Here is a 22,816-nt window from a genome sequence, read left to right on the forward strand (position 1 = left end):
GGCTAAGGAGAACTAGTAAATGGCCAACTATGCCAAATCATTCTGACAGAGATACTGTTGATCCTGTGTGGCTCTCAATAATGAACTCTAACACTAATCACTTTCTATTCACTCGTTCGGTCATCACTATGTATTGCTCTCTTTGACACAAATGGCTGTATTTTCTGTGGTTTTCTTTATCTTTCCTATTTTGGCTTATCTGTTTCTCATTTGTGCTTATTCAAGAATAACAGAAACGCTGTTCTCTCTGTTTAGCATCCATCTTTCCCCTGCTGAGTCTTCCTCTATGTCTCCTCTTCCTCCAGGCAACCAGCCCCAGACGGAGGTGCAGGTGGAGAAGGCGAGCCAGCTGAGTTTGGTGAGGAGAGATACGGCTGTGATGCTCAGAGACCTCCGACAGGGAGCCTCCAACTGGATCCACTCTCTTCTGGATTCCAACCGAGCCGCCGCCGCCGCCCCCAGCTCGGCTGCACAGGAGGCGCCACCGAGAGCTGCCGGTATACCCCCGACTGTGTTTCACTGTGTGTGACTGTGTGTGACTGTGTGTGACTGTGTGTGTGACTGTGTGTCTGTGTTTCACTGTGTGCGTCTGTGTGTGACTGTGTGTGTCTGTGTGTTTGTGTGTGACTGTGTGTGTCTGTGTTTCACTGTGTGTGACTGTGTGGTTCTGTGTGTCTGTGTTTCACTGTTTGCGTCTGTGTGTGACTGTGTGTGTCTGTGTGTGACTGTGTGCGTCTGTGTGTGACTGTGTGTGTGTGTGTTTGTGCAGGCATGGGAACATTAGAAGAAATGTGGGTGGCTTAAATAAGGTTTTACTTGCCAGATACTGCGTTTATTCTGTTGGACACCAGGAGGATTCTGAGCCTCTCCTCAGACAAGCTTGAGAAAAGGCGCCCCCGTGATGCCCCTTTAGTTGGCTTGCTTAGTTTGGCAATTTGTTTAATGTCAATGGGATCATGATTATATTATTTGATTCCATAGAGACTCACAATTGAGCCAAATGTTGTTATTTGACATAACATCAGACACCAAATAAATGGAGCGCTATTAAGGTCATTTTCAGTGTGGGAGAGAAACTCTCTCTGGAGGGAACTTTAGGATTTTAGCCTTATTTTTAGACCATTTACGTGCAAACAAACAAACCTATAGCACAATACAGGAAAGAGAACACCCCAAAAAGCAGAATAGGGCTCCTTTTCTGTCTCTGGAAAGAAAACGGTACATTTATCTAAATCTACTGTATTTCTTTAACCAAATCGCACACGTTTAGGCTATTCTACGTGATTTTGTTTTGATAACTGATGTAATATTGTCAGGGGTGCACATCACTTTTTTGCCCTGGTTCTCAAAGGAGCACCTGGAGATGTTGCTTGGTGCTCATCCTTAAAATGAAATAAACCGTAACTTTTTAGGGGGTCTTGACTTTATTTGCCAGACACACGGCACTGAACACACATGCAGAGGTGAACACTAACACACATGCAGAGGTGAACACAGAACACAAATGCAGAGGTGAACACAGAACACACATGCAGAGGTGAACACAAGACAACATTAGCACGAGCAGTAATCCTACAAGCTGTCATCACTACCCTCCTGACTGTTCTCCTCACTGTCTTCCTCTCTGTCAGACATGGTAGCTGATGATGTAGGCCAACTACTTTCTCTCTGGTTGAGTCTGTGATTAGATGCTTGCATCCACAAGTCAACTCTGGGTTTGGGTCGAAAGCCTCTGTTGTCATCTTAGACAAGTGGATGTAGTCAAATAAGTATGTGAACATAACCAATAACCTACCATAGCCAATAACAAATGACTGTAACTTATTTTATTTGTGTTGTTCATTCATATCTTATTTTACCTTAACATTTATTTATTTATGCATTTTTTTTTATCTCCAGTTTTAAAGGATATTTTAGGTTACTGTCCTATAGTATACATTAGAATGATTTAAAACCTGTTCATCCCAATAATTATAAAGGAGTGCCTTGAAAATATGTGTTTACATAAATTGTGACCAAACCGTTTGAACTTAGACTAAGAGTGCTTTACCTCACTGAGCTGTAGTATCAGCCTCTCAGTCTGACTGGAGAGGACTCTCCCTCCACATTATTGTAGAAACATCTTCTTCTTATATCCGTTAGAGCAGCTAGCACGGCACCAGATTCTAATAACAACAGCGCTGGTACCGGTGCACCCTCCCTCTCTCCCTCGCATTTTGTCTGTGAGCTGCGGGCGCCAGATAAGCCAACATCCCCCATTTTCATCACTTACAGCGCCCATCGTACAGGGCAAATGAAAGGTGTAACCGGGGTGAAAAGGGTGTTACATTTACTTAATTATGAATGTTGTTACATCAAGGCCGAAAATTAGGATAAGCCCCAACGGTCAAAATGTTTTCTTCCCTCCCAGAACTGCCAGCGCAGCGCCTCCACAGATCTGGCGCCCTCGGCGAACATCTAGCCAGTGCTACGGGCCGACCCTGAGTTCATATCATGATTCATATGCAACTCGCAAATATCTTTCTCTCTCCTCTATTTTCTCTTTTCTCTTCTCCCTTCCCTCTCTCCCTCTCTCAATGTTGGTACGCAAATGCGCTTTGTTTCAAATGACCCGGTGCTCTTTTTTTGGCGGAGGTGCGCATGCGCACCTGCGCACCAGTTATGTGCAGCCCTGAATATTGTGTACCTCCATATACCATGCCTTCGCTAAAATGTTTGGAGCCCCACTGTTTGAAAAGCTCTGCCATAGATGCAATCTGCCCGGGTCTTTCATTACATTAACTGCCACATCAGTGTGTGTGTGTTTCCCGCCAATATTTTCAGCGTCATCATTTAAGCCAATTATGTGTGTAACAATATCAAGTTCATTTACAGTCCATATGGATGAGGGTTAATGACATGGATCCCCTTTATTCAGCTTTCAACTGTCCACTTATCACTTTGTCCCACCTTGTTGCGTAACCACACCGTAACCCATTCCTATCAGTTCACGTCTTCGGAGCAGCAGGGCTTTGACAGTAATTGTTAATTGTAGCCTCCGTAAATCTGATGGTGAATCGTAATTTCCCTGGTGTCCCCTTAGCCAGGTGACACCCCCCCCCCCCCCCCCCCCCTAATGAGAATGTCATTGGTGGGAGTACATTATTAAAAGGCCATCATGGTGCTGAGATGCTTCATTATGGAAGAGATGGGAGATCGGTAGCGCTTTGTGGAGATAGCCGCCATGACTACAGCTATGTTTTGACGGCTCGGGGCGGCCAGATGATATCACCATGACAGCACTGCTTGATTTCCCTCCACCCACTTCGCCTCTCTCCTTCCTGATACACTTCAATTTGCATTTTGAGGCTTTTAACGGTTGGCTGTCAACCAGATATGATAAGTAGAGTCAAAGTGATTGTGTTTCTTTTTGTGTCCTTTCTTTCCGGTCCTCCAGCTGCAGGTGACCCCACCTCTGTCCTTTACACACCGTCAAAATTACTTTCTGTGTTAATGGATCTTTTTAATTAAGTTTTATGTTTGTCTGGAACATTTCAATTTTGACTAACTCCATGTTCCCCTCTCTCCGTCTTGTTTCTCAGACACAGTGAGGAAGAGTATTTCAGAGGCGTCCTTCTCCTCTCCTCACGCTGACCCCCCTGTCGCCTCACAGACCTCCGACTTCCCCTCCAGGAAATTATCTGTGAAGAGCCAGACTTGCCAGGAGTTGGGATCCCACAACGACTTCACTTCTCACAGTGCAGCGCTGCTCCCTGAGAGCACTGTACGTCACGCTTCAACATATTTACATTGAGATTAGCTCGCTCTCAGTGGATACTCTTATCCTGAAGAAGTTAACAGCATTACATGTGTAAGGGCTTTTAAAGAACACTTGGCTCTTACTGGGGACTGTTTGATGATAATTATAGCACCTATGATCAGGCTATCCCTCCCCTCATTAGATGGATTTAAGACTATGAACATGTGATCAGCATGGAGATACTTTGGCCCGTTATCATACTGCGTTATATACCCTGCAGTCACGTTTGTTTTTCATCTTGATGATCTCAGCCTAGATGAAGTCACCCATGCCTCATTGGCAGATTTGGCTGTGAAAAGCTGACTGAGTATCAAAGCTTTTATTGGGTGTGCGGGTACCAGCCAGGTATTGCAGATTATCCTCTCATGTTTTTTCACACAGGCAGGCTGGATTAGTGCCTTACTTGGGAAGAATCGTATTGCAGGGGTGACGCAAGATTTTAAATATGCTTTTCCTCCTTCAAATGGGGATTGTTCAGCCAAGACTCTCAGGCACCGAGCCAAGGTTTTCAGATGATTTCCACAAGGACAAAGTCCTCTGTGTGTAATGAAGTTTGCCTATTTAATATGTTACGCCTTATTATTGTCCTTGACATTACTTTACCCTTCAGTGCAGTTTATCCACAACTTTTCACTCTCCCCTTTTCTGCAGCCAGAAGATGTGCATTTCTTCTTATCCAAGGAAGCAGATCCCTCCATGTCCAGGGAGCTGTTTTCAGTGGCCATACCTCCCCCTGCTGGAAAGGAGGGGTCAGAGCTGGAGCACCGCAGGGAGTTTCCCCTGGGCTTTGAGCCCCTGCGCTCAGAGCAGCTAGCCACCATGACGGTGGACACTTCGCCTGTGGTTAAAGATCCCTTCTGCTCTCCTCTGCTGGCTCCTGACAGCATGCTGAAAGGCCTGCCCCCTGTGCACATAGTGGTGAGTCTGGAAGTCTCACCACTGGAAAATGAAGCTTTACTTTATTCTGATGCAAAGAAATGGCCAGGAGAGCATTAATACAGTTAAATACACAACAATCTAAGTTCGCTTACTCGAATTGAGTGTAGTGTAAGCTTGCCTTGAAGAACATTTGAGTCTTTGCAACTGTCTACGTTTTGTACAAGTAGATTTGATATTGTTCCATGCAGGAGCAGACCAGGATTGTGAGTGTTGGTTTGTGACAGTGAAGACAAGAGGAAAGCAGATGGGAGGTTGCAGAGGTAAAAGCACCAAAGCCTTAGAAAGTGAAGAGATGGAGATCAGAGAGGACCGCTCACTTACATTGTTATATCACAGTGAGAAAGAGATGGGAAGTTTAAAGCCTGATCTCACATTTGAAGGATGTTAATGAAAAATGAAGAAAATGGTGCTGATTTGAAAATGAGTGAGTCCGCGGGAATGTAAAGAAAGTATGCACAAAGGAAACCGGGATTCTTGCTTCCTTTTCTTCATCACTTAATTAAGATTCCTAACATATCCTAACTTGCTTTTCACCCCTGCTCTCTCTCTCTCCCCCTCTCCCCTCTCCCCTCTCACCTCTCCCCTCTCACCTCTCCCCTACTCCCCTCTCCCTCTCTCCCTCTCCCCCCTCTCCCCTCTCCCTCGCCCTCTCTCCCTCTCCCCTCTCCCCTCTCCCCTCTCCCCTCGTCCCCCTCTCCCCTCTCCCCTCTCTCCTCTCAGGCCTGTGCGTTAGACCCCATGCTGGATGACTCTGTGATGTTCGCCAAGCGTTTGAGGAACATAGATCAGCCCGTCACTCTGTGCGTGGTGGACGACCTCCCCCACGGCTTCCTCAGCCTGTCCCAGCTCTGCAGGGAGACCAAGGAGGCGGCTAACATCTGCGCGGAGAGGATTCGCTACGTCTTGACCCAGAAGGACACGCCTCCCGAGCCACGCAAGCACCGCAAGCTGGAGCGCACCGATAGGGGTGTGTCCACCTCTTCTGGGGAGGCCGGGTCTATCTTTTCCGACCCCATCGAGGAAGGGGAGCTTGCTGTCGGGGCTAAAATTGCCAATGGGGAAGGCTTAGTTGCTGTGGCAGCCCAGAACAACACTGACGCTGTTGTTATCGAGCCTTAAGTGAGGTTACATTAAGGACTGCAGGGGAGTGAAGACACGGGGAGAGTAAATGAAAGTCAGACAAATGTAGGCAGTGCGATGCCTAAAAGAGAGTGTCCTAAAAAAGCAATTTATGTGATTACCCAGTTTCTTAAAGACAAAAAAAGAGGGGGAACGCTAAAACAAGACTTCCTCTGCTTTGCAATTCTTGCCACTTGTCTGTGCCGCATTATGCACAAAGCAAAGCTGGCAGACGGAATGAAAACACCCACCAAAGACAGTCATGTTTTCAAATTAAATGGTAATTTACCAGCTACTTAGATCAAAGACCAGCACGCACCCACACATGCAGCGCACACACTTAGCAGAGAGCCGTCGGCAGGCACGGCCAGGACATAAAGCAGCGCTGATACTAAAGACGGGCCCTGAATGGGCGATTCATCCAAGACAAGGCAGTCATCTAAGGCACTAATCAAACAGTCGCAGGCACACTATATGCTTCTGTGTAGAGTCGTCCCAATCAAAATGGCCACTTGTCCTTTAGGTAGCCACTCTAAATCACACTTAATAACTCCACATTGTGTTCTGCCTGTTCGGCAGTCAATACAGCTCCCTTCGTGGATAGTTTCTCTGACTCTCTACCAAACACAATCACAACGCTGAAAGGCTGACCTGGATACGTTGATTTACTTGCTTTCTTGAGATTCTGTTGCAATTTGTAATCATATATTACTACCCCTATGCAGTAGTGTTACTTTTGTTATTTATATTTTTGTATTGCTGTATTTTAATCATTGAATCATTACAGGTTTTTTTTGTTGGTTTATAAACTATATTGTTATTTTAATGTACACTTATGCTGTTTGAATGTGCTTACCCCCTCCTCCTTCGGCACAGCTGCTCAGACGTCCCTGGCCTTTCCAATTATACGTGTATCCTCCTCTAATGCATATTAATAGGATAATAGTCATTATAGAACAGTGGGCTATCTAGATGCTGCCTGGTGCTTTGTGTAGTGTTGATAGGGCTGCATCTCTATTCATTGCTACGGTCACATTTGTGTAGATGCACTGATTCTTTCCTGAAGTCCATGCTTAAATATTTGGGTCCCATTCCAAGTCTGTTAAGAACAATCATGGCTCTGATATGTCTAAGAGACCCAAAAGTTGTTTTCCTTTTTGAGACTGGAAAGAGTTCTTCAGAAGTAGAGTAGGAGAGAAAGGGGCATCAAAAAGCCCTCAGCTATCAACACACATTTTAAACTCCACTGCACTGATTTCCTCTCAGATTGTCCCTGTTACTCACCAGGCGTTTTTCGCTCACTACTTCTCTGCGCAGTATGCAGTGTGTCAAAGTACCGCTTCTCTTGAATCGGGGGATTTCCTGCCTGAAAATTGGTTTCTATAATTCGAAGGCTTTCAGGAAAAACTAAAGAAGAAGAAAAACCGATTGCAGGAGTGCTGTGTAAAAGCCACTAAACTTGTATTTGGCCCACTGAGAGCGGCTGCTGGACCGGGTGCTTTTCCTCCCCACAATTACATTTGGGGTTAACTTTGATTTCATTAAGCTGAGGGTACTCCTCTGAGCTTTTTGCCACCGCAGCACTTTGAAGCACACGAAAATGTCCTTCTGAGGGTCAGTCCTTCGGAAGGACCAACTAAATATAGATGCCAACAATGCTGGCTGCGTCCTTCTCTCGCAGCAGGGCCAGGTCTGTGTAGAAGGATGCTGTGTGATGAATAGGATTTAGCTGAAGCTCCGACTGCAGACCCCCCCCCCCCCCCCCCCCGTAGAGGAAGAGCAGGATTTTCAGCAGAAAAGTCATGCTACAGGATTAGACCATGCTTAGATCTGTCAACTCCCAGTACTTACCGCAGTATTTGTAGTCAGATTGATGGAAAGAACCAGGGTGGCGAAGAGGAAGACAGTGATGCACTTGTTCACTCTGAGACTCCAGCTGACGTTGCTTTATTAGCAGCTTTTTCTACAATTTGACAGTTCTGTGCAAGTGTGTGTTTAGGCTACATGTCACCGTCTTGTTTTATGTCTTTCTTGGTGCCTGTGTGTGTGGCTCAGGTTGAGTCTACATGTACACATGATCACACTAGTCTCTGGTGTGTGTGAGAAACATGAGCTCGTCCTCTGTGTCCTGTGTTCACATCGAGACACGAATGGCACTTTACTAATGGACTAAAGACTAAAGTATTAATCATGAATCATCTTAAAACAACCTCAAGACACTATTGGACCATGTGTTGTGTCGGTGATGTTCTGTACATCAACATGACTTCTTCATCAGGCCTGAAAACTCCACCACCTATGAAGCCTAGCAGGATTGATCGGCCATTAGCACTTTGTTGTATAAAGTGGGCGACTAGAGCACTTTTTTCAAATCCACTTGCTGTTCATAGACCTCCTGATGCCTCTTACCCTTAATGACCACTCGTGCATCCGGCTGCCCTGACTGCAGGTGCTGCATCAACCACGCTGTTTTGGATGAAAACGTTTGCAGTGTTACCTTTTTTTTACGTTTTCCCATTCCTGGCATCCTGTGGTTCTGCCGATGCTCATTTAGCTTCCTGCAGCTTCAAGCAGAAGTCATTCTTTCAGAGTGTTGTCGCCTTATAGCGTCTAATTGTTGATGGTCCATATACTTTGTAATCACAAATTGTCCTTGTAAAAACAGTCAGTTGCTTTTTGTCTTTTATTTGTTTGATAATCAGGTTGAACAACGTACCTCCAGTTTCACTTTGAGTTTTTTGAAGCTCATGTGAGATTTTCTTGCCCCTGGCTGATTTATTTGAAAAAGTACAACGCTGCTACAAACGTGAGCTCGCTGCTTACAACATTAACAAGCTATGCAGTTAACACACCAGCATCTCATCATCGTTCACACACTCTGTCAGAAATGCTGTGATCAGGGGGTGAAGCGTTAGGATGATTCTAAGGGCCCGTGACTGACAGGGGCCCGTGACTGACAGGGGCCCGTGACTGACAGGGGCCCGTGACTGACAGGGGCCCGTGACTGACAGGGGCCCGTGACTGACAGGGGCCCGTGACTGACAGGGGCCCGTGACTGACAGGGGCCCGTGACTGACAGGGGCCCGTGACTGACAGGGGCCCGTGACTGACAGGGGCCCGTGACTGACAGGGGCCCGTGACTGACAGGGGCCTGTGACTGACAGGGGCCCAAACTATTCTAGAACATCTAGAAAAATGTTTAAGTAACCAATGTCATATATTTTCATGGGGCCCAAAATCCCTGGCGGCGCCCCTGGCTGTGATGCAATCTATTGAATCTCCTCAAGGTTGGATTTCATAGTTGGCGCTTTATACCAAATGTATACCAAACTTCCTGGAAACCTCATTCTTTCATAAATGCATCAACGCTCTGATGCGACTGACCTCAACCAGTTCTCAAATGTTTCCAAATGAAAAATATGAATTTGATCACTAAGTTACTTATCTTAAATATATCTCTAGCGCTTCAAAACGGAACCAAAGACTGCAGCCGGAGTCTCCTCCGGATGTGCTGCTTGCCATTTAGTGTTTGCTGTTGATGAAAATGCAGTCGGTGCCGTACTCTGTCTGCACTCCTTATGCACACTGCGCCGCAAAATGTAATACTGGTGTAGGAAATTATGATCTCTTTTTTTTTCAGAAAACAAGCCATAGACTGGAAACAAAGCAGTTTTAAGTTTACTTGGTTTATACTTTATTTAATTTAATTCAAAACACCACAAGTGCAAACCTGTGAATAAAAAAACCAAAATAATGTGTATCAAACGTTATGATTCATGTAGATATCTCTACTTTCAGATGTGTTGATCGAATGATTGATGATTGATTTGCAGGTTGCATTCTTCAATGTTGTGTCTGATACGCCACGAGTCGGCTGGTTTCTTCCTTTGTTCATTTGTATCTAAATAAATATATTCTCCCATGAACCTGCAGTTGTGTTCGTGAATCAAAATGTCTCTTTGCATTGATCAAGCTAAAGGTTAACTTAAAGTCGCTGAGAATAAGATATGGAAATTATAATCTAATCTAGCTGGCCTCTTTGAGTTTTTATCCCAAAGCATATTTGATGTATGGAATTTGTAAATAGCAAATGCTTTTTTTACCCAAATCTTGATTAAGTCAGGCCTTTGGGAAAGGTCATTTATAAGGTTGACCTTTGTGAATTGTATAAAGTGTCAGATCCAATTTAACAAAAAATACATCTTGTAAGATTTCTATGATAATTTGTATTTCTTCGTTGAGAATACGTTTATAAAATATGCTTTTGCTATGTATTCAATTACTCAACAATATCAGTAAAAACAAAAATAAACTGTTATAAAATACTTGTGAACAGTTGGACAATTTGCATTACTTTTGAAAGCCAATCAAGCCTACATTTAGCTGATATTTCTGTTAAATGCAGGAGTTATATATAGGACATTATAGACTCCAACTTTAACTTCATTACAGAATCATCAAATCACTTAACAAAAAAAAGAAGATTTCTGATATAAATTCAGCAGCAATACAGCCCATTAGACCCGGTGATCTGTATCCAGCTGGTGTGATGTGATTTCCTCCCGGAGGTCAGGCATCATGCGTCTCAGCTCCTCTCCATTAGAGGTGCGTGACCTCTGATCAAAACATGATTGCAATCAGCCAAAGCATTTTTAATGTGTGGCCGTGTCGCATTCAGGAGAAGCACGAGCGGAACCGGGAGCGCGTATCCTGAACCCCCCCACACTCACATCCAGGGGGGCCACATGCATCGAAAAGACCAACGTGGACGCGCCCGGTTTCTCTGCTGTGCGCGATCCCGTTCTGGTGCGCGCCTCCGCTCAGAGACAGGCTCCAGAGAGAGCAGAGGAGCGGCAGCCGGGAGAAACATGGAGGTGAGGGTCGGGGAGAGACTCCTGTGCATGGCTCTGCTGTGCAGCGGCTTCTTCGTGGATTCAGTCCTCGGGAAATATGTCAAAGGCATCGTTAACACTAAAGAGGTGAGTGCTGTTTCTTTTTTTTCTTAATGTAGCCACTTGCGTCAATGACATCGCGACTGCGTACCCGCACTCAGGTGTCTCTGTGGCGGACTCTGCTCCGCGGATAGTCGGAGGGGCGACCACGATTTCCCCGATAAGTTGCCTCTGACATGTCTGTTCCCCCAGATAAAACACATTCACCTCTATTCTGCCTTGCAATTGCGCGCCATCTGTGCGCGTCTTATCTGTGGCGTATATTTTACCCTCATTGTGATAGTGTTTGGCATATCCGTAGCCCCAGTAAGCTGCACCCCACCACCGGTCCGCTGCTAACACTTGAGCCCACTCTTTTTGGGCCAAAACCAGCTTTATTAGCTGGATTTCACTTCTGTTATTAATATTAAATTAGCAGTAGTCTTTATGTTACAGGTGTGCGTCATACAGCTGCTGGCGCGCGGCTCTGTTTGTGTTGATGGTTGAGACTCTCAGTCCAGTCTGGAGATAGTGTGTGTGTTTTTTAAAGTCATATCAGCATCATCGCTTCCCTGACAATATGCGAGTTATAAACTGTGCAGCGGAGCAGACGCTGTGGCTCTGGGCTGTTTGAGATTCAGGATGATACCACCTGCTGTTCCACATCTCTGGTTTGCATTCTCACGAGTTTTTGTTTTGGATCAAGTTTGACATACATGAGTACTACAGAAGAGCTGTCTTCCATTTTGTTGTGAGTTCAGCAAGACCAACAAGGTAGCATTCATAAGAAAGACTGGCCACTGTGCATATCTAATTTATTGGTTGTTTCTATTATGCTGATTGTGTTGACATTTCTGCAGAAGCTGTGCAGTGGAAGTAAAAGCGTTTATTTCTTTTGAGGAAAACATTTGACCTTTTCAATCTGTGAGGTCAGTTGACTGTAATATGTTAACCAAGAGCAAAGAAAATACATCTTTTACAAATATGCTTAATAGATCAAACAAACGCAAAAATAATACATTTTATATTAAAACAGTTTCCCAGTGCCCAAGGGATGTGAAGATCTCTTGTTTTACACCATACAAAAATACTGCCCATTTGTGAAGCTAGAAACAGCTATTGCTAATCGATCAACGCTATCGATTAGTTGCAAATTGTTTCATCTCAAACATGAGTGCCCTCAGCTGTTAATATCAGCGGTTGCCACAGTGGAGCTGCTCAGTGACAAACAGCAGGGGGGGGGCTTTGCTGGTGCACTGATATTATAAAATGCATCTTCTGGAATATCAGCCCTTTGAATCACTGTGTAAACCTGAACCAACCTCAGGTGTTTCATGCACCACCCATTTGTTATGTGTTGCCAAAAAGCAATTTGGCAGCTAAAAGACATTGAAATCCTTCTCTACTGAGGACCGGTATATCAGCTTACTTGTATTTCACCTTCCTTGGCTTCTCCAAAAACTGAAGAACAGTATCTATCCGCCAGCAGTTTGAGCCAACAAGCTTCAGTTCTTACTGAATCATGCCGCCGACTAGTTGTGCTAACTCTCTGACTACAGTAAATAAAAGATGTGCCTTGAAATGCAAGATGAGTTCACCAGTTTGAATCTCAAAGATGACGACAGGGATCTGAATGGATGAATTGAACAAGAGGCACTCGTCCATCCATCAGCGCTGTCGAGATGCCCTTGAACGCAGCGCTGAATCGGCACCAGTGCACCAGTGGAGCTGCTCAGTGGCTGCAGACGTTTCACTGGGAAACTTCCAGGTGTTTGTGAGACTCTGCAGCTCCTAATGAGGAAGTAACCAACTTTCTTTTGGTACTTTGATTAAATACAAATATAGTTTTAATCAGCATGTCCACAAAAAGTATGATGTCTTTGAACTGCTCGTTTTAAGTCTCAAAAACCCAAAAGGTATTCAGTTTACGATCATAAAAGGCTATAAAACGGCAAACCTTTACTTCTGAGAGACTGGTGCAAATGGATGTTTTACACTTTAGAATTTTTAATTGATTACTTAAACAGTTGCTAATGGGTTATCTCTTGACATTGATTTTAGGAGGTAACAAGTAATTGATTGAGCTACACTCCATTGCGAGACCAGTTATAATAAATACATTGATATAAGATCCCATCCACTCATACAGTATGTGTTTTCCTTTGATCCCCCTCAAATGTCAAACCTTGGTTAAACTGGCTTGTAAATGTGCAAAGATTGTCAATATAGAGGTCTTTTCACATTCCTCACTAAACAATGAGATGTCTGTGCACTTTTCTAAATTCTGAAGCTCACACCGGGCCAACTACATTAGGTATGTCACAAATTAGAAACCTCCAAATGCTCTCTAATTTATGGCTGCCTCCTGAAAGTCGATGTTTCATTTGATCCATCGGTGACCGACCCTCGTTCAGGTCGTCATTCTCTTTTATCACTCCGTCACAGCTAAAAGGTCATACCCGAAAGCTTAGCAAACAAGATGGGTTCTGCTTTTCGAGACAACACGGTGAGTTACTGACATTGTACCCCCTGACAAACTGAGCAGTCTACCTGGGTGACAGTTGCACCAGAAGCAGTGGGCCTTTCTCTTCACTGCAGGGAGAGAAACGCCATCAGAAAGCTTCAAGGTCCGGGCATCTCAGCTAAAGCACGAGCCACCTTCACCCCAACTTTTCCAACCTGACTACAGTTCATTGCCAGGGATAACATGTGGCCAGGAAGTCCAGCCACACAGGGTAGAGATCCTCCCACACCAAATGACCTTCAGCGCAACGAAAAGTCAAATCTTCGTACTGCACGGCCAAATCCAACCTCCAGCTGACTTGTGAGTACAAAGAGTTATTAACTCAGCGAAGGTTTTGACAGGAAACATGGTTGAGTTTGCTGTCTTCAAATGTAAACTGGACCCTGGCGCCTTCTTCCACTATCTAGGCAAGGAGAGGTGTCATTGGGATATATACAAATTATAATTTTTATTTTTTTTAACCCTCTGGAGTCTAAGGGTATTTTCTCGATTTTTAGATGTTTTCTTAAATCACCTTTTTAAATGTATTTCTTCTAACATGGCACCCATGTATTACATATCAAAATGTTCAGGACAATCTCTAGTATTGCTATATATGCAAATTACTCACCTTAGAGCACTGTTTGATGAGATAAGTAGCTCAAAAGCTTAAAATTTGACATCTGATTTTCGGAAAATCTTCAAAACTTTTGTGAAAACACAAATTGACTCATGTGATCGAATTGTTTTGGTGTTTTAGATTTGGTTACCAAAGTCTTAGGATAACAAAAGCAGTGAAATATTTGAATTACACTGTATATAAATGTGTTATTCATGTCTAAAATGAAAAAAATTAAATTCGAATTTTGAGTAAAATAGGTGTTTATCACTCTACTTTCACCACAGCAGGGACTGAGATACATCAGGACTGAATAATGACTTCATATTACATACCAAGGTTCATGTGATGTGTACAAATAGAAATTGAGCATTCAACCTTTTTTTCAACCAACAATTTATTATAAATATGTTTTTTTCAACCAACTATTTATATAAATATAAGAAACTGGAAAATCTAACTATTTACAATATTAAACATCATAACTTTCAACCAACTATTCATTATAAATGTGAAGACAGTGTCAAGGTCTTTGTCTGTCTTCCAAGACAGTGGGTCTGGCTGCTGTGAAGATGGGGGTGATGGTGCATGGGCTGCTGTGTAGGTGGGGTGTACAAGTGCTATACGAGACCTCCACGAGACCTCCTTGCTGGCTGGGTTGAAGGTGATGGCTGTGGTGGAGCCTTTGTGCTGAGGTGTATCTTGACCTGGTCGCAGCCGCAGATGGAGGTGGAGGCAGCTGTAGTGATGCTGGTCTGCTGGTCCTTGGTGGTGATGGCTCTGGTGAAGGCCCTTGAGCCACGGTAGATCTTGACCTGGGGGCCGGCACAGATGGATGTTCTGGCTGCTGGATAAACGCCGCCTGTGGGCCACTAGGCCCAGGCAGCTGTGAAACATCTCTGTAAAACAAATTAAAACGTAGGACAATAATTACAACTAATTTCATTGAAATAAAGTTCAAGTAAAATGTTGCTCAAGCACAAATAACAATGCACACATAAAAAGAAAGTTTGGGAGGTTGGAGAAGGAGTCTCTCTCTCTCTCACACACACACACACACACACACACACACACACACACACACACACACACACACACCACACACACACACACACACACACACACACACACACACACACACACACATATTTCTAGTTACTTTACATTCAGTATAAAATCACAGACACACATATACATAGGCTACATCTGATTACAAAGTCTCATCTGTACAGGACGGTAAAATAATAACAGGCACAGATATAAATAAATCTATGACAAAGTCTCATCTGTACAGAACAGTATGATAAAATAATCGATGGCAAAAACATGTCACTGTAAATGTCTCCGTTGTGGGACGAATAAATGATTAATTTAATCATCTACACATGTAATCTCACTTTTACACACCAAAATAACGTTAACACAGAGTAAACGTTTGCTAATTGAGTCTATTTTGTCCAATAAAAAGTTCATGACTATCGATAAAAAATATATATCAATAAACCTATTGTTCATTTTCGCGGTATTCCCCACACATTGCCAGTACACTATTACTGTAATATTTACACTTACCCATGCCCAAATGGATCCTTGTTGTTGTCTTTGTGTTCTTCTTCTTCAGAAGAGTCGAAGACTTCAGGTTCTGAGGCTCTATCTTCACTGCTGCTAGCGAAATAAATCTCTAGCGAAGTCAGCAACTGTAAAGTTTTTTTTAGCCATTTTCTCTGTCTCTCTCTCTCTCCTCAAAGACGTAAACTGATGGGAGACACGTGGTTTATGTTTTGTTTACTTAGTGGGTAGGTCCTTAGTGATTTGTCGACCATTTCAGACCATGATGGTTGCCGGCCGAGATTTCCTTGACGGACACACGAATCCACCAATCCCACACAGTGTAAAGTCAAACTGCTTTGAGCGGCCATTTTGGCTACTGTGCCCTGGTTATAGTCTCACAGGAGATACCGCTGGAAAGCTACTCTTCCAGCGATTCCGCGGATATCTGAATCATATTTCTACTCCTTATAATCGAAAATATATGATTACGTAAAATTATGCGCACCTGGACCCACCGACTCCAGAGGGTAAACACCTTGAATTTCAGGGGCTCCGTTGGCGGGGCTCCGTTGGCGGGGCTCCGTTGGCGGGGCTCCGTTGGCGGGGCTCCGTTGGCGGGGCTCCGTTGGCGGGGCTCCGTTGGCGGGGCTCCGTTGGCGGGGCTCCGTTGGCGGGGCTCCGTTGGCCGGGCTCCGTTGGCGGGGCTCCGTTGGCGGGGCTCCGTTGGCGGGGCTCCGTTGGCGGGGCGCAGCGCCCCTCCAAGACAATGGTAGGGGAAACACTGGAGGTAGTCGATGCAAGGCCACATCTTTAATTTATCAATGAGGGAGAAAGATGATCTGCTTCCAGAACCTTTTTTAAGTTTTCAAAACCTTATATTATGGGAAACCAAAAATCATATCAGTGTATTTTTACATACAGTCTCTCAAATCATTCATGGAGAGTGACTTAAAAAAACAACAATGGAGAATTGTATTTTATTTTTGGATTTCCAAGATCTTTATAAATGTTGTGGTCAGTTTGCTTTTGGTGCTCTTGAGCTGCTGAAACTCTCAGGGATCCATTTACAACCGAAGCAAATCAACAGAGCACTCTGAATGACATCAGGCAACACCTGCCTTGACATATTGATGGTCTGTGTGTTTGTGTGTGTACAGTTTAACACATTAGTCTTGCTCATGCCTTCCTGCCCCAAGGTCACCCTCTACTTCCACTCCACACACCCCCCCCCTCCTTCTTAGGTTTACAAACGCTAACACTGTATTCGAGTAAATGTCTACAGGTCTGCACATCGACAAATGCACTTTACCGCACTCGCAGGGATGAAATGTTAGAAATGTGGAGTGGCTGGGGAGTTGTAGAAAAGCACAAGCAAAGTTATTCAAAGGCATCGGTGCGGCAAACTGGTCAACAGCCTTTTTTTAACTGGTCGATTTAGTAGCTTTAGTGGCTCCTGGCGTGTGGAGGGCCCGATAAAATGTCCCTTTGAGAGGCCGCAGGAGCTTTAAGGTCACAGAAAGGTCGGCGCTTTGACTCCAGCTGGGAAAATCTGGCAAAGAAATAAAACCTTGCATTCTTTCATCGGTTTCCCCTGAGTTCACATACATTTTTTACTTGTATTGTTTGGTTACAATTTGATGGTTACAGGTGGGAACATGTATCATTGTTGTTTTTCTGAACCAACATTTAAATTGAGATTATTTTCTATATTTTAAACCACAGGCCTGTAACAATGCTTTATATTGTATTAAACACAGAGTAGACAAGTATAACCTGGAGGTGTTTCAGGCAGGGGGGGGGGGGGGGTGTGGGACCATTTACATGAACAAAAACACACTAAAGGAAAAAAAGAAATCTCCCAAAGCATACGCAACGTTAATCTTTAAAGTTGATTAACTTTATGATTAATGAAGTTAGGGTTGATTAACGGTGCTAACAAAAAAACGTATTCTAGTTGGTGCACACAAAACAATAACTCATCAGATTAAGATTGATCGCCCTAGCGTGTCAAGAACATTTTGAGTTTCTAAGCTATATTGAAAAAGTAGGGCATTTTTCAAATGAAGACTTTAATTCACAAAATAATCAATCATTCAGCCCTGGACTAATTTCTCTTATGATGTGAAATTGGCATTCTGGAGAGTCAGCACTGAATACCTTTGTGGCTTTAGACGGGTTGGAATGTCTTTAGTCCTTGCTTTCCACGGTTAGTGAACATGTGTGGATTAGACCAGAAAGGTCTTTTAACTTTTGTCTTTTGAAATGAATGAAACTGAACAGATGCCCTTGAAAGTCCTTTTTCTTATTAAGAAATCTAGCAGCCATATTCGTCAGCATGCCTCGGTTCACTGGACCTTTCTCCATCCTAAAATCAACATCTCGATGGACGTTGGGGTTGATATAGCAGCAGTTTGGAAATGAAGGATTTCACCTGGATTCCTGGTCTTAATAAGATCATAAAGTAAAGAGACCTTGTACTGTATGTGAGTAGTCTTATTTTAAAAAGTGTCACGTCTTTTCTACACACATGCCAGTTCTGAATTCTTAAATTTCTGCAAACAAGACTATGAAAATCTCTTAAAAAGTCCTTCAAGTTGACATTGCATCTCTTTTTAATGAGGGCGTTGTGATCAGATACGTGTGTGTGTGTGTGTGTGTGTGTGTGTGTGTGTGTTTACAGAGTCTGTGTGCGTGTTTACAGAGTCTGTGTGCATGTTTACAGAGTCTGTGTGTGCTCATGTGAAACCCCCAAAGAGGGACAGAGCTTGTGTGTCTTTCAGTGTGTCTGTGAGTGCGTCTGTCAGTGCATCTGTGAGTGTGTCTTTCAGTGTGTCTGTGAGTGTGTCTGTCTGTGTGTCTGTGAGTGTGTCTTTCAGTGTGTCTGTGAGTGTGTCTTTCAGTGTCTGTGAGTGTGTCTTTCAGTGTGTCTGTGAGTGCGTCTGTCAGTGCGTCTGTGAGTGTGTCTTTCAGTGTGTCTGTCTGTGTGTCTGTGAGTGTGTCTTTCAGTGTGTCTGTGAGTGTGTGTTTCAGTGTGTCTGTGAGTGTGTCTTTCTGTGTGTCTGTGAGTGTGTCTGTGAGTGCGTCTGTCTGTGAGTGTGTCTTTCAGTGTGTCTGTGAGTGTGTCTTTCAGTGTGTCTGTGAGTGTGTCTTTCAGTGTGTCTGTGAGTGCGTCTGTCAGTGCGTCTGTGAGTGTGTCTTTCAGTGTGTCTGTGTGTCTGTGAGTGTGTCTTTCAGTGTGTCTGTGAGTGTGTCTTTCAGTGTGTCTGTGAGTGTGTCTTTCAGTGTGTCTGTGAGTGTGTCTTTCTGTGTGTCTGTGAGTGTGTCTTTCTGTGTGTCTGTGAGTGTGTCTTTCAGTGTGTCTGTCTGTGTGTCTGTGAGTGTGTCTTTCAGTGTGTCTGTGAGTGTGTCTTTCAGTGTGTCTGTCTGTGTGTCTTTCTGTGTGTCTGTGAGTGTGTCTGTGAGTGCGTCTGTCTGTAAGTGTGTCTGTCTGTGTGTCTGTGAGTGTGTCTTTCAGTGTGTCTGTGAGTGCGTCTGTGAGTGTGTCTTTCAGTGTGTCTGTCTGTGTGTCTGTGAGTGTGTCTTTCAGTGCGTCTGTGAGTGTGTCTTTCAGTGTGTCTGTGAGTGTGTCTTTCAGTGTGTCTGTGAGTGTGTCTGTCTGTGAGTGTGTCTTTCTGTGTGTCTGTGAGTGTGTCTGTGAGTGCGTCTGTCTGTGAGTGTGTCTGTGAGTGCGTGTGTCTGTGAGTGTGTCTGTGAGTGTGTCTGTCTGTGAGTGTGTCTGTCTGTGAGTGTGTGTGTCTGTGAGTGTGTCTGTGAGTGCGTCTGTCTGTGAGTGTGTCTTTCAGTGTGTCTGTGAGTGTGTCTTTCAGTGTGTCTGTGAGTGTGTCTGTCTGTGAGTGTGTCTGTCTGTGAGTGTGTCTGTCTGTGAGTGTGTGTGTCTGTGAGTGTGTCTGTCTGTGAGTGTGTCTGTCTGTGAGTGTGTCTGTCTGTGAGTGTGTCTTTCAGTGTGTCTGTGAGTGTGTCTGTCTGTGAGTGTGTCTGTGAGTGTGTCTGTGAGTGTGTCTGTCTGTGAGTGTGTCTGTCTGTGAGTCTGTGAGTGTGTCTGTGAGTGTGTCTGTCTGTGAGTGTGTCTTTCTGTGTGTCTGTGAGTGTGAGTGTGTCTGTGAGTGCGTCTGTCTGTGAGTGTGTCTTTCAGTGTGTCTGTGAGTGTGTCTGTCTGTGAGTGTGTCTGTCTGTGAGTGTGTCTGTGAGTGTGTCTGTCTGTGAGTGTGTCTTTCTGTGTGTCTGTGAGTGTGAGTGTGTCTGTCTGTGAGTGTGTCTGTGAGTGCGTCTGTCTGTGAGTGTGTCTTTCAGTGTGTCTGTGAGTGTGTCTGTCTGTGAGTGTGTCTGTCTGTGAGTGTGTGTGTCTGTGAGTGTGAGTGTGTCTGTGAGTGCGTCTGTCTGTGAGTGTGTCTTTCAGTGTGTCTGTCTGTGAGTGTGTGTGTCTGTGAGTGTGAGTGTGTCTGTGAGTGTGTCTGTCTGTGAGTGTGTCTGTCTGTGAGTGTGTGTGTCTGTGAGTGTGAGTGTGTCTGTGAGTGTGTCTGTCTGTGAGTGTGTCTGTGAGTGTGTCTGTCTGTGAGTGTGTCTGTGAGTGTGTCTGTCTGTGAGTGTGTGTGTCTGTGAGTGTGTCTGTGAGTGTGTCTGTGAGTGTGTCTTTCAGTGTGTCTGTGAGTGTGTCTGTCTGTGAGTGTGTCTGTGAGTGTGTCTGTCTGTGAGTGTGTCTGTCTGTGAGTGTGTCTTTCTGTGTGTCTGTGAGTGCGTCTTTCTGTGAGTGTGTCTGTGAGTGTGTCTGTCTGTGAGTGTGTCTTTCTGTGTGTCTGTGAGTGTGAGTGCGTCTGTCTGTGAGTGTGTCTTTCAGTGTGTCTGTGAGTGTGTCTGTCTGTGAGTGTGTCTGTCTGTGAGTGTGTGTGTCTGTGAGTGTGTCTGTGAGTGTGTCTGTCTGTGAGTGTGTCTTTCTGTGTGTCTGTGAGTGTGTCTGTCTGTGAGTGTGTCTGTGAGTGCGTCTGTCTGTGAGTGTGTCTTTCAGTGTGTCTGTGAGTGTGTCTGTCTGTGAGTGAGTGTGTCTGTGAGTGTGTTTGTGAGTGCGTCTGTCTGTGAGTGTGTCTGTGAGTGTGTCTGTCTGTGAGTGTGTGTGTCTGTGAGTGTGTCTGTGAGTGTGTCTGTGAGTGTGTCTTTCAGTGTGTCTGTGAGTGTGTCTGTCTGTGAGTGTGTCTGTGAGTGTGTCTGTCTGTGAGTGTGTCTGTCTGTGAGTGTGTGTGTCTGTGAGTGTGTCTTTCTGTGTGTGTGTGAGTGTGTCTGTCTGTGAGTGTGTCTGTGAGTGCGTCTGTCTGTGAGTGTGTCTTTCAGTGTGTCTGTGAGTGTGTCTGTCTGTGAGTGTGTGTGTGTCTGTGAGTGTGTCTGTGAGTGTGTCTGTGAGTGCGTCTGTCTGTGAGTGTGTCTTTCTGTGTGTCTGTGAGTGTGTCTGTGAGTGCGTCTGTCTGTGAGTGTGTCTTTCAGTGTGTCTGTGAGTGTGTCTGTCTGTGAGTGTGTCTGTCTGTGAGTGAGTGTGTCTGTGAGTGTGTCTGTGAGTGTGTCTTTCAGTGTGTCTGTGAGTGTGTCTGTCTGTGAGTGTGTCTGTGAGTGTGTCTGTCTGTGAGTGTGTCTGTCTGTGAGTGTGTGTGTCTGTGAGTGTGTCTTTCAGTGTGTCTGTGAGTGTGTCTGTCTGTGAGTGTGTGTGTCTGTGAGTGTGTCTGTCTGTGAGTGTGTCTTTCTGTGTGTGTGTGAGTGTGTCTGTCTGTGAGTGCGTCTGTCTGTGAGTGTGTCTTTCAGTGTGTCTGTGAGTGTGTCTGTCTGTGAGTGTGTGTGTCTGTGAGTGTGTCTGTGAGTGTGTCTGTGAGTGCGTCTGTCTGTGAGTGTGTCTTTCAGTGTGTCTGTGAGTGTGTCTGTCTGTGAGTGTGTCTGTGAGTGTGTCTGTCTGTGAGTGTGTCTGTCTGTGAGTGTGTCTGTCTGTGAGTCTGTGAGTGCGTCTGTCTGTGAGTGTGTCTGTGAGTGTGTCTGTCTGTGAGTGTGTCTGTCTGTGAGTGTGTCTGTGAGTGCGTCTGTCTGAGTGTGTCTGTCTGTGAGTGTGTCTGTCTGTGAGTGTGTCTGTCTGTGAGTGTGTCTGTCTGTGAGTGTGTCTGTGAGTGCGTCTGACTGTGAGTGTGTCTGTGAGTGTGTCTGTGAGTGTGTCTGTCTGTGAGTGTGTCTTTCAGTGTGTCTGTGAGTGTGTCTGTCTGTGAGTGTGTCTGTGAGTGTGTCTGTCTGTGAGTGTGTCTGTGAGTGTGTCTGTGAGTGCGTCTGTCTGTGAGTGTGTCTTTCAGTGTGTCTGTGAGTGTGTCTGTCTGTGAGTGTGTCTGTGAGTGTGTCTGTCTGTGAGTGTGTCTGTGAGTGCGTCTGTCTGTGAGTGTGTCTTTCAGTGTGTCTGTGAGTGTGTCTGTCTGTGAGTGTGTCTGTCTGTGAGTGTGTCTGTGAGTGCGTCTGTCTGAGTGTGTCGGTGCGTGAGTGTGCTTATGTGTCGCAGCGTTGTGTAACCCTCACTAATGAATCATTGAGAAGCCCTGCGGTCCAGGGGTGACTTGACTAGCTGATTGGTAATTAATTGTTAATGAAGCTTAGCAAGCAAGCAGAGATCTGGAAAGAAAGAGAAAAAGACAGAAAACTATCGAGATGAAAGCACAGAAACTTTAAGGAAGAAACAAAGGGAGACGGAGAGATGCTGAATTGACCGGATACTGCATCGAGGCATAGCACTTGATTAATAGGTTGTAGTACACACACTCGCACGCACACACATGGGAAAGCACGCACACACTCTTTGGGGAGGTGGCTGAGTGATTCTGCATCACAATGCAGTTGCCATGGGGAAATAAGAAGACTAAAAGGGGATTAAGGTAGACACCTCATCCACTGTTGTTGTTCTCTAGGGCTCAGTTTCTTTTCTGCTCTTAACTGGCGCACACACACACACACACACACACACACACACACACACACACACACACACACACACTAGTGGATTAGCTCAATCCTTGTGGTGAATTGTGATAACAGCAATCTGAGCAACACGCTGTTTTGTTGATGCCATCTCGACCTTGTTTGACTCAGAGGTCTGCTTTTAAAAGAGACCTCCGCTGATTTTACACATCAAGGTCTCATCAAAATTACATATTTCAAGGAGATTAAACAAAGTTGGATTAAAGCCTTTTCTAGCACCAGAGGGAGCTGTGTGAAATCTGATAAACTTGCTTGGTTTGGTTGGTAATCGTTTCATCTCCTGTGGAAATCAATTTTTGTTTCTGCAT

General features: G+C 44.7%; 2 protein-coding genes across 6 annotated transcripts in view; both read left to right on the plus strand.

Annotated features, from left to right (window-relative positions):
- lipeb (lipase, hormone-sensitive b) overlaps positions 1–9,783 on the plus strand; it is a 34,941-nt gene extending 25,158 nt beyond the window's left edge. For all 5 annotated transcript variants that reach the window (XM_034221606.1, XM_034221607.1, XM_034221609.1 and 2 more), the window contains 4 exons: positions 306–497; positions 3,582–3,763; positions 4,451–4,717; positions 5,459–9,783. In XM_034221606.1, the coding sequence (XP_034077497.1) occupies positions 306–497; positions 3,582–3,763; positions 4,451–4,717; positions 5,459–5,857 (1,040 nt within the window). In that variant the 3' untranslated portion in view covers positions 5,858–9,783. The remainder of the gene's footprint in view (positions 1–305; positions 498–3,581; positions 3,764–4,450; positions 4,718–5,458) is intronic.
- A 798-nt stretch (positions 9,784–10,581) lies between these two features.
- tmem145 (transmembrane protein 145) overlaps positions 10,582–22,816 on the plus strand; it is a 53,575-nt gene continuing 41,340 nt past the window's right edge. The window contains exon 1 of the mRNA XM_034221630.1: positions 10,582–10,836. Coding sequence (XP_034077521.1) covers positions 10,603–10,836 — 234 coding nt within the window. The 5' untranslated portion in view covers positions 10,582–10,602. The remainder of the gene's footprint in view (positions 10,837–22,816) is intronic.

The sequence above is a fragment of the Gymnodraco acuticeps genome, unplaced genomic scaffold (genome assembly GCF_902827175.1).
Source record: "Gymnodraco acuticeps unplaced genomic scaffold, fGymAcu1.1, whole genome shotgun sequence".
NCBI lineage: Eukaryota > Metazoa > Chordata > Actinopteri > Perciformes > Bathydraconidae > Gymnodraco > Gymnodraco acuticeps.